We start from the raw sequence: 21,517 nt of genomic DNA on the forward strand, positions 1-21,517 counted from the left end.
GCTTTGAGTAATTTTGTAAGGAGATACGAACTCAGAGTCTGCAAAAAATTGTGAGGAGCGCTCAAGGTGTTGCAGTCTCGGCGTGTTATTGTAACACTTCGGGATAGACTTGCACACAAAGGCAAATTGAAACTCCATTGTACTGCAAGGACCGCTCATTAAACAGGTGAGAATCGATTCTTTCACACTTCAGCTGTTCTGGTGGAGTTCATCTAGACCGTAAATATATGGCTCGGGGGAAACAAGAAATGCGTAGTACATTTTGTGTTGCAGCATCTAGATGGGACAATAATACTGCAGTTTTTCTTATACAACAGATAATCTTAAAATTAAATTATTTGGATATTCCGTCAAATCACAATGTATTTAAAATAAGATAATTAAAATATCATTCTTTGTTCCATATCGAATAATCGATTTACAATTGGAACAGTTACAACATGTTTCGGTTTTATTAAACCATCATCAGGTGTAAAATTATATTAAATTTAAAACTCAATTACAAACACGAAACAATTCAGTTATGATATCCGACATCCAGCTAGAGATTTCAGTCCGAAACTTATGATTAAGAATCAGGAATTTTAGGATAATATCTGAACTCTGCGTTAGGTTAATAGATTGTAAAGCTGTTGATTGATTTCAACTGGCTCAGGATGTTTACAGCTACAGAGCTTTGTGTTTTATTAAAGAACGAGTTAAATAGCTGGACTAGGAGGATGGATTATTATTGTTATTTGTCTTAAAGAGTTACAATCCTGTATGTGCCTTCTATTATTCAACGTCATGTGATGGATAACTATAAATGACAAATTTTAGTGCAGCGTTGTCTGACTTTTGTCTACCCTTGGCTCAAGAATAATTATCCAAGAACCAAGAAACCCCCCTGGACTATTTCTGGAAATTTATAGTTAATTTTGTTATGTTTTAACAATATTTATTCAGGAATGACAAATTCGCATATAAAATTTTTTAAATGTAAATGTTATTGAAATGTGGATAAATTACTTACAGAGTTATATATTATTTTAAATTTATTCCTGCTAAATATTATATCTGACACAGTTTTTGGTTGTAAAACTTAAATTTATGGTCTGGTTTTACAGTCAGGATGTAGCACGTACATATAAAAACAGACGAGGAATGAATCACGAGTCTTTTTTCAAATCCTTCTGAGTAAATAAAATAAACTATCTTGTAACTAGTAACAAATTATAATATAATTTTGCGGGTCTGATTACATGTTGTCTTATACTGATTGTGGCCCGCGGGTCGCCAGTTCGACTACGCTGGTTTAGTATATTATTTCATTTTCTTAAATGGACGGGAAAAGTAATATAACCTCAGAACAGAGAAGATGTTTGCTGAGATCTGAACCCGAGACCTTCCGAATGCGAAGTTACACTTATATACTCTGTCAGTAAGCATGTTTCGTTGCTAGCCGTTAGATGAATTCGAACGAGATCTGTCTTCTGCATTAAATCGTGGTAAACTGAATATACATACAGCAAAATTAGTCGGTGTTGTAGAAATTCTATATGGTACGGATTTAATATAAGAATTCCCGAACACATTCCATAAATGCGCTTGCATATTTTCCATTCTTCCTTATCACAACACGTGTATCTACTGACTGAATGTCTGTATAGTAATGTATCCGGAGGTGTGTCACCACAAATACCAAAATTTAAAATTTGAAGCGATTTCAAGTCAATTAAATCAAATTTGCATCTTCACGACCTAGTTTTCTAACATCTAGGTATTGTACATATTACCATATTTTCCGCGGGCTTCCAAGCGATATTTTACAAGTAGTTTCCTTGACAAATATTCGCAACTTTTCTTGTTTCCCTATTCATAGTATATATCCAAGTCACGAGACTCACATTGCGTAACTTTTTACAAAAATCTGTTACGTCAGTATGTAAATTCTTCCAGTCTCAAAATATATTGATTTCTTTCGATTCAGAATAATTTATTTGGCCCCTCTAAAACAAATATTTCTCCTTTATTTTGAGAAAGAGACTAAGAAGTAGTTCACAAATGAGGCAGCAGAGGCTGCCACTGTAGCGGAAAAATTTCTCGCCCCCCCGAGGCTGTTTGAAATTCATTACCGAATCCATTTATCATCCCTACTCACCTTGAAGACTTAAGTGCGTTTTGTTTCCAAATTACGTCACCAGGAGGACTTTGTCCTGCATTCCAACAGCGGGGAGTCTACACAGCGAGATATTTCAAGTCGCAAATAGATAATGCAAACACGGGATATGAAGTACGAAAGCCCGCCACTGTATCAGATCATGATCCATCCAGTTCATATAGTGGTAACGTGTTTTCTTGAGATCCATGAGCGCCACGATTACAGTTCGCATCTTCTGGATGCTAATTTAAGACTTGAGGTTCTCACGGCGATGAGGAATATGTTGTTTTTTATTTTGGCGTTGTGTTTCTTCAAGCGTTGACGAGTCTACTAACTAACTAACTAACTAGATGGCTTAGGGAACCCGAAGGTTCATCACCGAATTAACCAAAGCCCTCCACCGGACCCTGTCCTGGGCCAACAAAATCCAGTCTCCTTCAACTCCTATCTCCCATAGATCCCGCCTGAGATTATCCTCCCATCTACGTCTAGGTCTCCCCAGAGGTCTCTTCCCCTCAGACTTCCCAAATAGTGGACCCAACCAACCAGATGGCTTACGGAACTCAAAGGTTCATCACCGAATTAACCAAAGCCCTCCACCGGACCCTGTCCTGGGCCAACAAAATCCAGTCTCCTTCAACTCCTATCTCCCATAGATCCCGCCTGAGATTATCCTCCCATCTACGTCTAGGTCTCCCCAGCGGTCTCTTCCCCTCAGACTTCCCAAATAGTGGACCCAACCAACCAGATGGCTTACAGAACCCGAAGGTTCATCACCGAATTAACCAAAGCCCTCCACCGGACCCTGTCCTGGGCCAACAAAATCCAGTCTCCTTCAACTCCTATCTCCCATAGATCCCGCCTGAGATTATCCTCCCATCTACGTCTAGGTCTCCCCAGAGGTCTCTTCCCCTCAGACTTCCCAAATAGTGGACCCAACCAACCAGATGGCTTACGGAACTCAAAGGTTCATCACCGAATTAACCAAAGCCCTCCACCGGACCCTGTCCTGGGCCAACAAAATCCAGTCTCCTTCAACTCCTATCTCCCATAGATCCCGCCTGAGATTATCCTCCCATCTACGTCTAGGTCTCCCCAGAGGTCTCTTCCCCTCAGACTTCCCAAATAGTGGACCCAACCAACCAGATGGCTTACGGAACTCAAAGGTTCATCACCGAATTAACCAAAGCCCTCCACCGGACCCTGTCCTGGGCCAACAAAATCCAGTCTCCTTCAACTCCTATCTCCCATAGATCCCGCCTGAGATTATCCTCCCATCTACGTCTAGGTCTCCCCAGAGGTCTCTTCCCCTCAGACTTCCCAAATAGTGGACCCAACCAACCAGATGGCTTACAGAACCCGAAGGTTCATCACCGAATTAACCAAAGCCCTCCACTGGACCCTGTCCTGGGCCAACAAAATCCAGTCTCCTTCAACTCCTATCTCCCATAGATCCCGCCTGAGATTATCCTCCCATCTACGTCTAGGTCTCCCCAGCGGTCTCTTCCCCTCAGTCTACATGGCGCCAAAACCCCAGAACAGCATCGTCAGAATAAAAATGTTTTATTTTCACCGGTTTGTTATAAAGCATCGTTAAATTTCCTGTATTAGTCAGTGGTCCTAAAAGTGCTTGTCGGAGAAGCAGGAACTTATAAGACAAAAACAGAATTTACAGAAATGAGGGGATGCAAAGCCAAAAGTAGATGGAGTATTTCATTCCAGACTTGCGGATAATCGTAAATTAAATAATTATGATGATGAATCTGGGAAGGATCTGATGGACTAGGCATGTAACACGCATGGGGGAAATGAGAAGTGCATACTAAATTTTAGTCGTAAAATGTGGAGAGAAGACCTACAGTCAGATGAGAAGATAATATTAAAATAGATGTTGAATAAGTAGAATATGAGGGTGTGTAGTGGATTTAACTAACTCGGGAGAGGGTTCATTAGCGGTTGTGAAGTCTGTAATGAGCTTTGTATTTTATAAAACACTTAATTTCATAAACAGCCTCGTTTGATAGAATGCCCCTAAATAACTTTAGAAATTAAGCGTGTAACCAGATCTGTCTTCAATACTTATCGCCCTACGATGACATCTGAATGACGTCAATTTGTAATCTGATATCTTGAGAAATGGTAAATATTTCTATAATAGCACTTGAATAATTCTGGATTCGAACTAGTGAAGGCCAATTTTAAGATGCAAAAAACTTTTACATCAGAATAGAACTTAATTAATTCCTCGTTCATTTAATGATTATATCAAGTGTATAGGTTACATGACATCTAAACACAGGATGATTGTTAAGAGTAAAGAACTGGATAGGATGTAAAATAAACTTATTTTGGGTTTATTTGAAGGAATTATCAAACGATAAAAAGCTTTGTAATTTGAACCTTCACCAAATATTATTCGGATGATAAAATGAAGACGTGTAGCACGCATGGAAGATGTTAATGATACTGATCGTAAATTCAAAAGGGAAGAGATCACATGTGAGACAATGCTTAGATCGAGGATATTATTAAAGTGGATAGACCATTAACTTCTCAAGTACTCTGTTCCATGGAGATAAAAAAGTGGCTGATGTGAACAACGGAATAGAAAGGCTTAGGCTATTTGAGCTTGGGGCAGGAGGGTGTGTTGGGAGGGCTAGTAATACAGACGGCCTGGCGTGTCGATGATTTAGCGGTGGGGTAATTTTTCGTGTGTGTTAATGTGAAGAGTCAGTAATCAAAATTTTATAAAACGGGGGGTTAATATAAGCTGTTTCTCATCGTGATATTTGAGGTTATCACAGCGGTGAAGCCCTGAAGATGGAGGTAGAATATTGTTCTGAGATGTTAATACCTACATAGAAGTTTACATGTCCCAACAACACTGAGCCACGACGGCGTTCATGTCTTTCACTTGTAGACAACTTCTCTGTCGTATATGCAACTCGTGTAGACAACGCATTTGTCCAGAATGTTCTGGGATTGGCTGGGAGAATTAACTAATTCAGGTTAAATAAGCAATGTCTTAATCAAACTTTACTCAATTGTAAAGCATGTAGGACTAACACACAAGATCTCATTGTGATGTTCTGGGTCTTGGCGTAGTGCACACTCGTCGGTAGATGCATCTACTGGAGAGTCAACACGGCGCATAAACTCAGAACAACATCATTATTGTCTCGCCGCTGTGAAAATCTGAAATCTCACAAAAAAGAGAGCTCCTTCAGCCAGGTTTCAAAACTGCCATCTCCGCGACCGCCATATTTCCCATGCTCGTCTCAAGTCATGTTCGAACGTTGTGGTTTATTGGGTCCCTGCTTCGAATTCGGAAGAATCCATCCTTAAATATCCTAGTTAATCCCTGATAAGCTGATATATTTGTCGATTCTCTTGGTGTCCATTTTAATGCTTACCAACTTCATGGAGCCGTGTACTTCCACTCAAGAAATTCCCAACATTTTATGGAACCCTAAGGTTCAATACCGTGTTCACAAGAGCCCGCCACTGGTCCCTACCCCGCGCCAAATGAATCGAGTCCATACCACCCCATCTTAGATCCATTTTAATATTATCCTCCCATCTACATCTTGGTCTACCTATTGGTCTCTTTCCTTCTGGTTTGTATGTGTTCCTCTTCCCTCCCATGCGGGCTACATGCCCTGCCCATCCCATCCTCCTTGACTTGATCAGTCTAATTACATTTGTTTAGGAGTACAACTTATGAAGCTCCTCATTATGAATCTTTCTCCACCCTCCTAGAAATTCATCCCTTTTGGGTCCAAATATTCTTATCAACACCCTCAGTCTATGCTCCTCCTTTAGTGTTAGAGACCAAGTTTCACACCCATACAAAACTTCAGGCAAAATTATAGTTTTGTAAATCTTTACGTTTTTAGACTGCAGACGGAAAAGTCAAAAAAGTTCTGAAATGATCGGTTGCAAGCGTTGACCAAATTTAATCTGATATTAATTTCTACATTAATCAAATTTTTTATCTGAACTTTGCCAGATCTTCAAAGCATCCATCAGCCATCTTTATGTAACCGTTTTGCCCTGCATTCTGGTGACGAGATCTCAACACATACTTATTTCCCTCTGTGTTTTTCTTTGTCGTATTTACGTTAGGCCCCCAATAGATTTACATTTCGCTGGCAGAGTTAAATTAGAACCATACCTCGGGCCCAAATTTCTCTCTTTTTCGCTGTAACGTTACTGACTAGTGTATACAGTTCCGTCATGATGAAGAGAACTCATCGTGTTGAGTTCAATAAACTCTTGTCAGTGAGAACGAACAAAATATAGAGCATCGTTAATGTTGAGTGGGATACTTGAACAGTTTAAATTAAACGTAGCGAATGAGAGAGTGTGTGTGTTCATGTGTCATGGTCATGTGATGTGCGCAGACTTCTGCGCAGTGCGCTTCTATGTGGGCAGGCAAGGCTTATTGAGACGCTTCGAAACAAGTGAACGTTAAGACACGAAATGCATGAAGTCAGGGCGAGAACTTGACTCAATCCATGTATTAATATTAACTCTTTCTCTGATGGCTTTTAAGAGATAGTTTTGTTTGTAAGTCTCGCTATTCTGATAGTTTTTAATTAGTTTTCCTGAGTCCCTGCTGGCAAATTCTGGGATAGTACTTTAAATTAGGTCATTATAATTTCATTCTTTATCCTTTTCGATTAATCTTCAACTAATCATCCTATCATCTGACGCGAAAAATCGCAGCTACGGGCAACGTAGTTAAATAAACAATAGAATGACAGGCTTCTGGGACAATGCGCTGTGTAATATCGCCCTGATGATGGAGGCAGAAGCACATTTTAAACGTCGGTGAACTTCTTTGAGACTACAAGTCACAAGAAACCAAAATGCTGTTACATTCTCGATCGCTACCGTGAGAATCTGAAATCTAATAAACAAATAAATAATAAAATATACAAAATAAGATAAAATATAGTTATTTTTACTTCAACATACACAGACAAATTAGTATACTTTTAGCGATTCTCGTATTTACATGGTAAAATAACTTTCTACTCTTATAAAAATAAAAAATAAATGCAATTTTTAATTTTTAGCGACAGCGGGAGAGGTTTTGTATCTGACAAAATCCCCGTATTTTAAATTATACGTCGATACGATATTTTGAGCGTGACATTAAAAGGGTTAATGGTCATGACCTTAATTATTATACATAACAAAATATTTCATTGTGGCATGTAATAGTCCTCCTTTTAAAATATGTATCTCATATTTTATTTCATAATAAATAGGCTATACCCGACCTTGGAAAACTTCTAACGGAATGTGTGACATGACGTATTGTGATTTCGTAAAATCTTCTCACTAAACAGAATAATGTCGATTTTCTTCAAGATATCTGACATTTTGAACGTAAAATACGTTTTAGGCGTTGGCTTCTTCCGATCTCTACGTGAATGGTTATCGATACATCGAACTTTATCTTCCATACAGCTGGCTAGATTAGAAGTTTAATACCCCAAGGGTTCAGATACTGAATTAAACTATTTTTTTTAGAACATTAACTCTTCAGAAACTGATTGTGGCTCAGTTAGTCAAATTCCTTGCCTTTTGTGACACTGATTGTTCATTATTATGTTCGAAATAACCTGCCAGTGGTCCCTATCCTAAGCCAGATGAATGGACTCCATATTCTGACATCCCATTCTCTCGCATTTTAATATTATCCTGTTACCTACGTATAAATCTTGCAAGTTATCGTTTCCTTCATGCTGACCGACTAAAATTCTGTGTGCATTTCTCATCTCTCCCAACAAGATGACAGTGAAGTGATTTTAATGAATATGAATTAGGTTTGAGTGGTTACAACTGAGATTCAACGTCACCTGCGAAAATTATTTTGTAGCAGTTGAAATGTGATGTGAATTTGAACTGAGGTGATTTGTATTTACATTCGTCCCCGCATAAAACTTTTTTATATAATAATACTTCATTCGTAGTTTTGTTAGATTATTTCTGAGTTCGAGTTAAAGTCATTTTATACGCACTCTGTACATTGTGACCTCAGAAATTAGCTTTTATCGTAATGGTCAGTCATTGAATAGGAAGCACATGCAGTAGGTAGGAAAGAAGGAAAGAAGGAAGAAAGGAAAGAATGAAGAAAGGAAAGAAGGAAGGAAGGAAGGAAGAAAGGAAAGAAGGAAGAAAGGAAAGAAGGAAGAAAGGAAAGAAGGAAGAAAGGAAAGAAGGAAGAAAGGAAAGAAGGAAGAAAGGAAAGAAGGAAAGAAGGAAGAAAGGAAAGAATGAAGAAAGGAAAGAAGGAAGAAAGGAAAGAAGGAAGAAAGGAAAGAAGGAAGAAAGGAAAGAAGGAAGAAAGGAAAGAAGGAAGAAAGGAAAGAAGGAAGAAAGGAAAGAAGGAAGAAAGGAAAGAAGGAAGAAAGGAAAGAAGGAAGGAAGGAAAGAAGGAAGAAAGGAAAGAAGGAAGAAAGGAAAGAAGGAAGAAAGGAAAGAAGGAAGGAAGGAAAGAAGGAAGAAAGGAAAGGAAAGAAGGAAGAAAGGAAGAAAGGAAAGAAGGAAGAAAGGAAAGAAGGAAGAAAGGAAAGAAGGAAGAAAGGAAAGAAGGAACCTTCCAAGAATAAGATTGACAAAATAGCATGACGGTAACATTCATGCAGTCTCGCGCGACTTGCTAATGTTAAAATCCGCATAATTTTCAATATTCCCTTTTTTAAGTCTCAGTTAATTCCCTTCGGAGATCCCACCTCACCCCGAAGGTTCACGCTGTTTCTCGAACATTTCATAGTTCCTCTCCCCGCGTGACCCAAAAATTCACTGTTAAATGGTTTAAAGCCTTGTGGTATCTATATATACCATCTGTTTTAAGAATTAGTAAACCTGCGTTTTGCCCACAAAATGTATCTATGTTAGAGTAGACGATTATTTCCGTAAGCAGCAGTGACTGATTGATCGTTGTAATGATTGTGGGTTGTTTATCCTTTGAGGTATAATATTTAAATATTTTAAGACGACCTTCGGCTTCAAAGAGATAATTAAACCGACTGTAATTTCCCTCGATTTTTAACAAAATAATGAATGAAAGTCACTTATGAACAAATAATAAGTAAATATTTAATTAATATTGAAAGTTAATGGCTTTTATTCCTGGTTCGAATAGATTTATTTAAATAGTATTAAAATATATTAAAATTGGCCGTCAATCACAATATAAGATAATTAAAAGATTAAAATATCATTTTACGTTCCGTATCGAGTACTCGATTTACATGTGGAACATTTACGACATGTTTCGGCTATATATAGCCATCATCAGGTGTTATGTTATAAACTTTTTAACTGAATTACTGATTTTTACTGATTTTTAGTTTTCATTTTTCTTATCATTAAAAATCAGTAATTCAGTTAAAAAGTTTATAACATAACACCTGATGATGGCTATATATAGCCGAAACATGTCGTAAATGTTCCACATGTAAATCGAGTACTCGATACGGAACGTAAAATGATATTTTAATCTTTTAATTATCTTATATTGTGATTGACGGCCAATTTTAATATATTTTTAATACTATTTAAATAAATCACAATATGACGCACCTACAATATCTTAGAATTGTTTGCTTTCAGTTGCTGTGTTCAGTTGTCACGTGACACGCTTGGCGTCTTTTCTAGCTCGGAATATTTTTATTCGTTTGAATTCGAAATAAGGGTGGATGCTCAGGAAATTAGATTTGTTTTATTTACAATGTCGTTTCCTTAGTAACTCATGTGTGTTTTATCGTTGTTTTACTAGAGTCAAGGATGTTCACAGTAGTAACTGCCGAACTGCCTTCCTCTTCACAGCTGATCATCTTTTATTTTAATGCAACTTTGTGTGAACTGCCTTGTTTCACGTAAAACACTCTCTAAACGTTAAAATTATGAACTCATATACTTTTTAGTGCCTCGAAACATTTTAAAATGAAAGTACAGATTAATTAGATGGACAAGACATTTATTGAGCGTTGGGCAAATGAGAAATGCATAGAGCAGTTTGTTTGGAAAATTCTAAAAGAAGTTACCACATTTAGATAATGAGTATATTGGGAGATAATATTAAAATGGGCATCAGAATAATGAGATGTAGGTATAAGAGTATGAAGTAGATTTAACTGACTCAGGATAGGTTCCAATGGTTAAATTCTGTAATATTATTTAATGACGACGCTACATCTGTAGAAGTTATATAGGGTAGAATGAAATCGTGACATCATGATAAGTAACCAGAGAGTTTCCGAAGCCCTGACCACTGTCAAAATATTCTCCTAATTGTCTTGGAGAAATGGTTTTAAGAAGCTTTAATCTGGAATCACTTTCGTTTTGAATACAAATAACAACGTTACCGTTACACCAATAAGCTCGTTTCAGACATAATTTCTTCAGAAGTAAGGCACGCCATATTTCCGTCACATAGCTTACATATTATTCCGCATTCATAATCATGTTTAAAACTCATTCAAACAGTAAAGCGTCACAACTTGGTACATTATCGTTTAATAGAATAACTAACGTTAAATCTAAAACATTTTTCCATATAAATGATAAGGATATTAACCATTGTTCCCGCAGGCTTCTGTGTTTTTATTATTTGCCAACGTGGCGCCGCGTAGTGATAGTTTTAGGAATTAAACGGTTTCGAAACAAAAGAACGACGATGCCCGTCGATTACGTTATGCAATATAAAACGAGTTATTGACGTGTAGAAACTATTACTGGGATAAAAGTTAAAATCGAGAGGATTAAGTGATTTAGGCCTGTGCATAAGATTTTTAAAATGTCTTCCGTAGTCTAATATGGAGGATGATAAATATACATCTGAATCGCAGACTTTTGCTCTTAATGCATTTAAAGAACTGAAATTTGTGGGATGTAGCATACAGTTAAATATTCACACACTGATAGAGAAAGATGTTCTGAACCGCCACTGCTACATATCTGAAAAAGTTTCCTTTAAGAATGTGCTTGCAGCTTTCTTGCTGATAAACCAACCCCCTGGAGGCAATATTTGTCTTCTTATCGACAATTTAGCTCGTCCGGGAAGAACGCCGGATACTTTGTGCTAAACTCGGCCTCAACTTGAGGTCGTTTCTCAACGTGACAACGTACACAGGATTCTTCAGTTGAGTTTACCAATGGAAATGGGAACTTTGCAGTCAGAGGAAAATTTATATACCCAAGAGTAGCTTCACACACAGTAAATGTGAATTGTATAAGCAGTAACAGATTGGCTCAATCTACCAAACCATGAGTCAGAATGCTCCTATGCATTTCTGTGAGTCTTATTGACTGTGATAAATATAAATCCCAGTATCGTCTACTACAGGCTGTAACGAATCTTAACTCGTGTTGTGAATTTCGTCTAAATAATATTTAAATAATGTGACGTACCTCAGAGAAAACACAACGCGTCTCCACTACAATTATCAACTGATTAATCCCGAGCAGAAAAATAACCACTGTTTATTCAGACAATGATAAGAACCCATAAGTAAAATTTGTGGGAAAAATTATATTTATTTGATTAAAAAATGCGATGAATACAATAAATACTTTAAATATATTTATTTTTTATAGTCTATACACAAACGTTTGAAGTTTATTGGTGTTGTAAAAAATTATATAATATTAAAACATTTTATTGTGTAAAATATTATATTAGCGCTCTTAATCGTAAATACGATTTTACAATTTTATAATTTTTTACAACACCAATAAACTTCAAACGTTTGTGTATAGACTGTACAAAATAAATATATTTAATCAAACACAAACATGACGCATATAAGATATAAAAAAAACTTTGTTTTAAAGATTTGAAGTAAGTACCTTTAAACTATGGTAAAAAGCCTTAGTTAACACCGGGCCACCGAGGATTGCTTTCATTCTTTTCCGGAATTATTTCGTTAATTTTTGACATCAAATTAATAAACGAAAAATTTTATCTACTTAGGGTAGAGAATCTGTAGTGATCACAAGCATCAATGATATTATGATAAATGTACAGAGATCTGTGCTCTTGTTAGGATCCGAACCCTTGTCAACGATAACCGAGACTGGAATTACGTCCCAACGGAATAAAACGTTTTACGAATGGAACGGGATCGTCTTAAGCTTGCGTCAGTAACTGAAGTGTAATTCGTTTCAGCGAGTTGGATCTGGCTTTTAATCTCGCTAATACAAGAATAACTTATACTTGACATCATTCAGACAACCGTCGGGCTTCAAGTGGAGATGAAACACGGTCTGGCATCGCGAAGCGTGTTCAAATTCGCACACAAGTTGCTGGAAAGCCATTAATAACTTCGCTTTTAAAGGCTCGGCTACAATTAAAATGAATGTTTACACTATAAAACTTCAGAACTTGGTACATTATCATTTAATAAAGTAACGAACATTAAATGTCAAATATTTTAAACGTAAATGATAAGGATAATGCCCATTGTTCCCGAAAGTTTTTATTATCTGTTCTTTAAGAAAGTGGTGCCGCGTAGTGATAGTTTTAGGAATTAAACGGTTTCGAAACAAAAGAACGACGATGCACGTCGATTACGTTATGCAATATAAAACGAGTTATTGGTGCCTAGGAACTATTACTGGGATAAAAGTTTAAATCGATGGGATTAAGTGATTTAGGCCTATTCATAAGACTATTAAAATGTCTTCCGTAGTCTAATATGGAGGATGATAAATATACATCTGAATCGCAGACTTTTGCTGTTAATGCATTGAAAGAACTGAAATTTGTGGGATGTAGCATACAGTTAAATATTCACACACTGATAGAGGTCATACTGCCTCCATCATCAGGGCGATGAGTCTGAAGATTTCTGTCTTCTGGGTTGTTGCGCCGTGTAGTCTGGTCGATGTTTACCAACGTTTCAGAGGTCATACTGCCTTCGTCATCAGAGTATGAAGATTTCTGTCTTCTGGGTTGTTGCGCTGTGTAGTCTGGTCGATGTTTACCAACGTTTCAGAGGTCATACTGCCTCCGTCATCAGAGTATGAAGATTTCTGTCTTCTGGGTTATTACGCTGTGTAGTCTGGTCGATGTTTACCAACGTTTCAGAGGTCATACTGCCTCCGTCATCAGAGTATGAAGATTTCTGTCTTCTGGGTTATTACGCTGTGTAGTCTGGTCGATGTTTACCAACGTTTCGGAGGTCATACTGCCTCCATCATCAGGGCGATGAAGATTTCTGTCTTCTGGGTTGTTGCGCTGTGTAGTCTGGTCGATGTTTACTAACGTTTCAGAGGTCATGCTGCCTCCGTCATCAGAGTATGAAGATTTCTGTCTTCTGGGTTATTACGCTGTGTAGTCTGGTCGATGTTTACCAACGTTTCAGAGGTCATACTGCCTCCATCATCAGAGTATGAAGATTTCTGTCTTCTGCTTTATTGCGCTGTGTAGTCTGGTCGATGTTAACCAACGTTTCGGAGGTCATACTGCCTCCGTCATCAGGGCGATTCATCGCCCTGATACCATACTACACGGCGTTGCAACCCAGAAGACAGAAATCTAGGAGTAATGTGTTGTAGACTAAATGAGACTTTATGTCCTTTTTATTGCCGTCACTGGTAAGAGCCTTTTGTGTTTATGTTTTATGACGATTGTATGCATTAAACATTAGTTACAGAACTTACAACACTTCACTTTGTTAGACCCCAAATTTCTTGACAGAGACACTTCGTCGTACGTCGATGCTTAGGTTAAGGTCTACGCAGTTGCAACAGTCGTGTTTATAATTAGCCCTCCATTTTCGTCACGTTATAATGTACCATCGTACTAAGCGTCACGGTGTCTGAAAGAGTGGATGATTGTTTTTCGCCGTCAAACCAAAGATTGGATAAATACGTACTTCAGGTTATGTTTGTCATTTGGCGTTTTCCAGACAAATTATTCTAGTAGATTTTAGGCATCACATGATTTCGAAATTTTTGGGAAATTTGCTGTCTCCACCATGAAGATAGTTGCAGTTAATCTATACGAAACGTCAAGAACGTTTACAATTTTGACACGCTAAGAAAACATAAATATCTTTAGTAGTATTTGTCATCATTCTACGTTAGATTCTATAACAGTAACTGTATTATTTTACGTTATTACATTAGATATTGCCTCATTAAAGTTACATTTTTATAATATGTGTAAAATGAATTACAAATGTCTGCTTATATACAATGCAGAATCGTGGTGTAAGAACATGGCTAATCTAACGCCTGCAAACATGCGGTTCGATTACACGCTATACTCATCAACCGGAGAAATTGCCGCATTAACACGGATACTTCGGCAAATTGTATCATGTGAATATAATACAGGAGTCACTGAGCTTTGTAATTATCATTAATTACTGTATAAAATTAACAGAGGATAAAAAAATACAAAACTTGTTAATATCAAGATATTGAATGAAACAAGAAAGTCGAAATGACAGATGTAGAACTCAATGTAGTCTATGATAAAGTGTATAAGGAAAACGAAAAATTCTATTCAAAAATAAGAAACAAACACAATTTTAAAAAAAACTTATATTAATATATGCATTTCAGATAACCCGTATATTACTGACACCTCAAATTAATATTTTACGTAAACTACTTAGATGAGTACAATTAATACAAAGTAACATATCTCCTCTAAATAAATACATTTAAACGTAATCAGTGTAATCAATGTAAACATTTTAAAAATATATGATAATATGCTGGGCCATTCAGTTGGCGATTACCAATTTAGAGTACACTTCAATACATAAAGTCCATAGCAAATTTGATCCAAATCCGTCCAGCTGTTCTCGAGTGTAATTATGGGGACAGACAGACAGACATGACTGACTGGTCCTATAAGCGTTCATTTTATCCAGTTCGCGCAAAATACGCGTAATAATTGTAAACATTTGTTATTCAGTTTTTGAGATTAAATTAACATACGACCCAAAATTAAATTAGTGTCTCGCTGACGGGCGCAAATTTGGTTTATTTTGGAACCGGACGCCTCAGTTTCCATCCACCGAACAACAGGTCCTGGAGTCTGCAATTCCAGTTAGAGTATCTTCCACTGGAACGTTCATTAATTGAAGCGTATTTTTTTCCAGAAGAATGCAGCGTCCTTGTCTGCTAATGAACAAGTAATTAGGTCACACTGGACACATCAGTTCCGTGAAATTAGTTTTTCTGCGGAGGACAGTGGCTCGTGCTTTGCGTTACTCAACTGTTTCTGCCAACAGGAACAGTTGAGAAACTGTGGCCGCGATCTGTTATACAACCTTACTTGCGTGCTAATTTCTCACGGTTATCAGAACGCTGTTTGGACAGCTGAGATTTCTTCCTCTGAAATATTTTCGTCGCATACAAAAGGCACTGTACCCATAAATTTGTTGTGTATTTTTTCAAGCCCGTTTGAAATAAATCACAAGGGAAATCTGAGAGGTTTGGAGGTGTAGCAGGTAAGGAATCATATACCTTCCATACAACAAACATTATATCTAAAAATCCACACTTTGTAGCTCGCTGTTTCATTTAATGTTTTTGAAATGATAATGTTGCGTCATATTGTGTTGAATATATACTTGTTCAATTTTTATCAGTCTAATCACAATAAAATATTATTATTAAATATTATTACAATTAACATTTAAATATTTAAAATATATTAAAATGATGCTCTCTATCGAAATGTTCGATTTACATTAGAGCTTCATCTTTTACACTACATGTTTCAGTTCAAAATGAACCATCTTCAGGTGTATAATCCATAATAACTCAAATGTAATATCCTAAGTGCAATCCTTCGTCAGATGTACATTAAATATCAATGTTTTTGATTTACATAGTATACTTATTTGTTATTATTTTATCCGCAAGCTGGTGACGTGGGCGAAAAAGACGTTTCGGCCCAAGCTCTGTATGTTAACCATATTTTGAAAAATTTCTGCCTTATTGATTCTTAAGGCTTCGTACAAGTTCGTAATCACGAGTCCTTAAGAGCTCACGTCTCGTACATTGGCCACCTGAGAAAATTACAATAACGTATGCGTAATAACGAAGAACGCATTTGAAAGTCTGAATGTTTTGTTTGGTATTGATATTAATTGGTTGAAAACAAAGTGTTGGTCCTCTTTGACGGAAATGACCAATGAAAAACTAATTTCGTGGGATAAATTTTAACGTGTGTTTCCCTTAAATATTTATTAAATTGCAGTTTGCTGGTACATTACTGTACTTCCAAATATTCTGGCTCTTTCAATTTTGCAAGATATTTACAGCAGAACTTTATACCGTCGAGTTTCGTTGCCATGTTTGTGACTTTTTTTCATATAAAAAGTCCATTTACAATGTGTAGATTTCTTTATGGTCCATAACCATACAAAAGTTCATATTCCATAAAACTGAGAGCGATTTTCGAATTTTTTTGTGGTCACCAGTCGTTTTTTAATGCGCAGAAATAAATTGTATTAAAACTGACAGTGACATTTATCAGTCAGTTGGTTTTAGTTTACAATATTTGACAGGTCTCGTGAGCATCTAAAAATATTATTAACACTGAAGCTAGATATTTTTAAACGCTTTTTAGACCAAAAAATGTTATAACTCTTTTATTACACCAAAAATTGACACGGCCGCCATATTTGTATAAACATTGTTATGAAATTAGAAAACACAATGTCGTATATTTTTCTAATGGCGTGTTGTTCATACCAAGTTTAGTGAAAATACGTATGTTGGTTCAAGATATAAATATGAAGATACCATAAGTCTGTCACTGCTCATAAAACATTAGAAATTTGCTAGAAATTACTATAGGCTGAACATCAATAATAGTAATTTAGCTTCAGAGAGCTAAAATGGAGTATTATAACATCGAACACTTCACCTCTCAGTGGATTATATCAACAGCTGCAGAAATGGGTTATACCACTTTAGCTCTGATCAGTTGAATTGTGACTTATTTGTATCAAGAGAACTCTGCTAACGAGGAACAGTGAACAGATACTGAGTTTTAAATAGGTTAGGATTAATGATAACATGGACTTTGAACAAATACGAAGCTTTGAAGTACAGTTTTAACACTGTTTCTCTGAACAATTTATTAATACGTACATTGTACAGCGACGAATGACATACCTAGATGATCGTGATGATTTGGTATGGATTGGGAAAGAAGCGATGGCGACTTGTTTCGATATATTATACAGGTATTTTCTGGATACACGAAAAAAAAAATTCCCTAAATAAATATTCAGGATTGAAGGTATCCCGTCGGAGATTCGAACCTGGCACCTCCAGAATAATTCAAGAGTGTTAGCTTGCCTGCCAGCGTGTCACTGAACTAAGATTATAAGACAGGAATAATTTGAAGCACACAGAACTCACAAATTCCCGCTTAGCGTTGTTTAATTATGACTGAAGCACATGTAATTTAAGTAACAACTGAACTCATCGTGGTATGAGGAACATTTAAGTGATTTTGGAGATTTAAACTTTAGGGTTACGTAAATTTTATCCAATAATTTATCTGGACAAATTCACTGAATCCAACCGCCGTTTGCATTGAGAAGGGTAATTACCTACTGTAAAATACGTGGACCTGATGATGAACACATCTTGTCGAAACATATAGTTCGGTAATAAGCAAACTCTTGACAAACTGGGGAAAAAGGCGCGTGTTGAAAGTGACAGTGATATCAAAATTCGACAAATACATAGTGTAATAGAAATATTCTCTATTATAATGTGTTGCATCTTTTTGAGACACCCTGTATTCCACACTGGGATGCTATGCTAGATGATAAGAGGTTAATTTTTCCCAACGAATCTACAGCTACGCTGTTTTATCTAATGCCAGCAGCTGCCTTGCTTAAAGGGAATAGTGACCGATCCCTCCCTGTAATAGCGAGGTTATTCTAACCCACCCAGCTCTGGAGGTTTGCCCAGGAGGGCATGCGTTGTGGCAGTTTTTGGATGTAGATAAAAGTGTTTTGCTGCCCCATTCGGACGTGCCATTACTTAACGTCCGTCACGAGATGTTCTCCTGCATCAGGAGTGTATACACTCACGTCTACGGATTCTGACAGGATAAATTCTTCTACTCCGGACGTTTGTGGCTACGGAGGTCACGTGCTAGTCTACCAGCATACCGAAAAACGTCGTGCTTTTTATAATCTGATGTAAACTTTGCTGACAATACTTTAAAACACGTGGAAGTTATAAAATAGTCATTAACAAGCAAAATAAACAAGTTACGTAACAGCAACCTTCTTAACTCTATCTTAACATTCTTTTGTCCTATAGGCTACGTCTTATTTAAATGAGTTATTTGCAATTTTTAATGTCTCATTAGCCTTGATTCTAATTTACTGCAGATACAGTTACAAGCAATTTTAGGTGGAGCCGGTAAAAATATACCGAATCCGACCTCGATATAAAATCTTAAGAACAATTTCTATACCGCGTGTGCCGCAGGCGGCCTAACGCTTAGGGAGATTCAATGACGCGTTGAGCCACGTGGTGTGGGGAAAAAATGCTTTGTAACTTTGGCTGGGATACCTTAAAAATACAAACTGTCTACAAATCAACCGATTTCTGCAATAACCATTAGACGTATGTTTAAATATAGGTTATAAGTCTAAAAAGTAGGCTGATGATTCACGTGGTGGTGATGAAATCTCTTATAGTACCATTTGCCATTATTAATACATATTGAGCTTTTATGAAGGAGTCGGAGTCTGAGTCGGAGGTTTTAATACCAGGGTGACCTTAACTCAAATGTCACGGGGAGGTTGGAAAACTCTTACACGGTTATGGACCTACTTGTGATCCAATTTTTGTATTGAAGGACATGATTGCTCTTTGGTTACTGTCTGTGCTCTGTTGAGGCTGTGTGTAGACCAGATACCAGCAGACATTGGCCAGGGAAGGGTATCATATTGGCTTAGTGTTCGTGAAGGGCCACGTACATAACCTAGAGCCGTGTGCTTAATCTCTTTGATGTCATAAGGGCTCATATTAAAGCTTCGTCTTCTGACTACGAACTACGCGTGTCATTTGTCTGTCCTTGTTCAGCTACGCACACATCCGGAACACAGCGTAGTCTTTATTGCTAGTTCCGCTCAGGCATGCCAACTTCTAAGTCTTCATTTTTCTTTATTCTTCGCAGGAAACCTTACATCTGGATGTGACCATACCAACATAATCATTTCTTTTCTATGTTACTTTTAATACGCTATCTGGATTCTCCAGTGATTGTCCGTTCTACTTGTGGATCGCTCCGCGTTACTCACAGTGCAATGCCCTCATACATGTAACTAATCTTCAATTAGCAGAGAGGCCTTTTTTTAGATTATGATAGTTGCTTGACTGTAAAAGAAATTCCACCCTTTTATGTGACAAGACAATTCATTACCGTATTCACAAGAGCTCGCCATTGGACCCTGTCCCGAGGCCGATGAGTCTAGCAAAATTCTGTTTATTTAAAATACATTTTAATGTTATCTTACCACCTACGCCGAGGTCTCTGAATATGTTTTCTAATCAGATTTTCGAACAATAATTCTATCCGATCTGTGGTATTCTGCCCTCTTGTGGGATTCCCTGAAACTAACGTCTGTGTGCAGTTTTAACCTCACTTCTGTGGTTACCGAGAATTTATTTGTTTCATCCAGAGAGAGGTTATCGGATATATATAGCCTATGCCCGCACCTGCATGTTTGCCAATTAACTACTGCAGGGGTACCAACCGCCGCAGAGCAAATGTCCCTGATATAAGTTTCTTTCGGTTTGAAATCTAACTGCGTTGCCTTGCCTTTGCCATAAGCGTGTGGCGTAATGTATACGTCTTAGTGATTCGATGAGACTCGAGGGTGCCTTAGTTAATGCGTTTGTTTTACAGGAACAGCAAATTGTACCACACTCTGTACTATATATATTTACGTGTCTTTTGTTGCAGGTTCTATTGGGATCTGTGCATGTTACTGCTGCTGGTCGCGAATCTTATCATTCTCCCCGTCGCCATATCTTTCTTCAACGATGACCTCAGTACACGCTGGATTGCCTTCAATTGTCTCTCCGACACCATCTTCCTAATCGACATCGTCGTCAACTTCAGGACTGGTAAGTCACGAGTGCCGTCTGCTTGGCACATTTCATTTATCATTATAATATGGTAACTACAGGGTGATTCAAAACTCTCCATACATAGGGAAAATTACCACTTTTTTAACAAACTGTCACTTATTCACAAAAAATGTTCTACATGGTTACCATTCCTTTGGGAAAAGAAAACATCCGGAACTCGCGTTAACACGTCTGGTGTTATACGCGAAATTGCATTTCGAATGCGTTCATTTAGGTGATTCATGTTTCGTATCTTTTCCTGGTACACCATGGCTTTCGTGTGCCCCCACAAGTTAAAAATCACGTGGGCTGAGGTCTGAGGTCTGGGGACCTCGGGGGCCAATCCACGGGACCACGGCGACCAATCCAGGAACTCGGAAACTGCTTATCCATTATTCCCTATGTATGTAGATTTTGAAACATCCTGTATATGTTTTCACTTCTTAAAAGTACGCGATATGATAATAAATCGTGAAGGGAGTCACACTTAATTGATAGATTAATGAGTGTGGATCACTTACTCACTCACGAAACTATTAAATAAAAGCAGGTTTTTGAGTTTGGAAAATTGGGAGTTCCAAGAGAAAAACTTTGGAAATAAGACCCATTCGTGAAATGACTGTCATCTAGGTCGTAGCGCCGTGTAGTCTGGTAGAAGTTTGCCGATGTTTCGGGGATCCTTGCTACCTCCATCATTATGGCGATCAGTCGTCCTGATGACGGAGGAAGCAAGGACCTCCGAAACATTGGCAAACTTTTAACAGACTATAGGGCGCTACAACCCAGAAGACAGCCAACTTTGGACTCACCGCTGTGAGAACCTCAAATGTTACAATTCAGTGAAGTGTCCTTGTATCTGTGGCACAGACACTTCCTGTCACATGACGTCTTGACTGGGTGTCGCCCTCTGAAATGTTATTACAGTGACAGCCGCATTGGAAATCAAATTTCGACTGCGAGGTTACGAGGCCCCTGCCGGCATTTGTTTCTCACACCTTACGGACTCATCAGCGCTGCGTTAATCGATACTCCCTGTATCATATGGACCTACCGTAAAGTTGCGTTACCATGACTTCCCCCGTGGATGCCTTTTGACAGCTCCAGTAATCTGTCGTGATTAATTAATATACACGTAACAAATGACTGATGATAGGTCACAATTATATTAGCGCTCTTCGAGGAACGATAATTCCACCGCCAGTCTCTCTCTCTGCCCGAATCGTT

General features: G+C 37.6%; 1 protein-coding gene across 15 annotated transcripts in view; it reads left to right on the plus strand.

The window, feature by feature from the left end:
- The window catches only part of Ih (hyperpolarization activated cyclic nucleotide gated potassium channel Ih), a 381,399-nt gene that overhangs the window by 271,519 nt on the left and 88,363 nt on the right, over positions 1-21,517 (plus strand). For all 15 annotated transcript variants that reach the window (XM_087359920.1, XM_087359947.1, XM_087359924.1 and 12 more), the window contains one exon: positions 20,127-20,290. In XM_087359920.1, the coding sequence (XP_087216046.1) occupies positions 20,127-20,290 (164 nt within the window). The remainder of the gene's footprint in view (positions 1-20,126; positions 20,291-21,517) is intronic.

This window comes from Zootermopsis nevadensis, unplaced genomic scaffold, assembly GCF_977971745.1.
Source record: "Zootermopsis nevadensis isolate Lab colony 2312 unplaced genomic scaffold, Znev_1.0 Znev_ptg000003l, whole genome shotgun sequence".
Lineage (NCBI taxonomy): Eukaryota > Metazoa > Arthropoda > Insecta > Blattodea > Termopsidae > Zootermopsis > Zootermopsis nevadensis.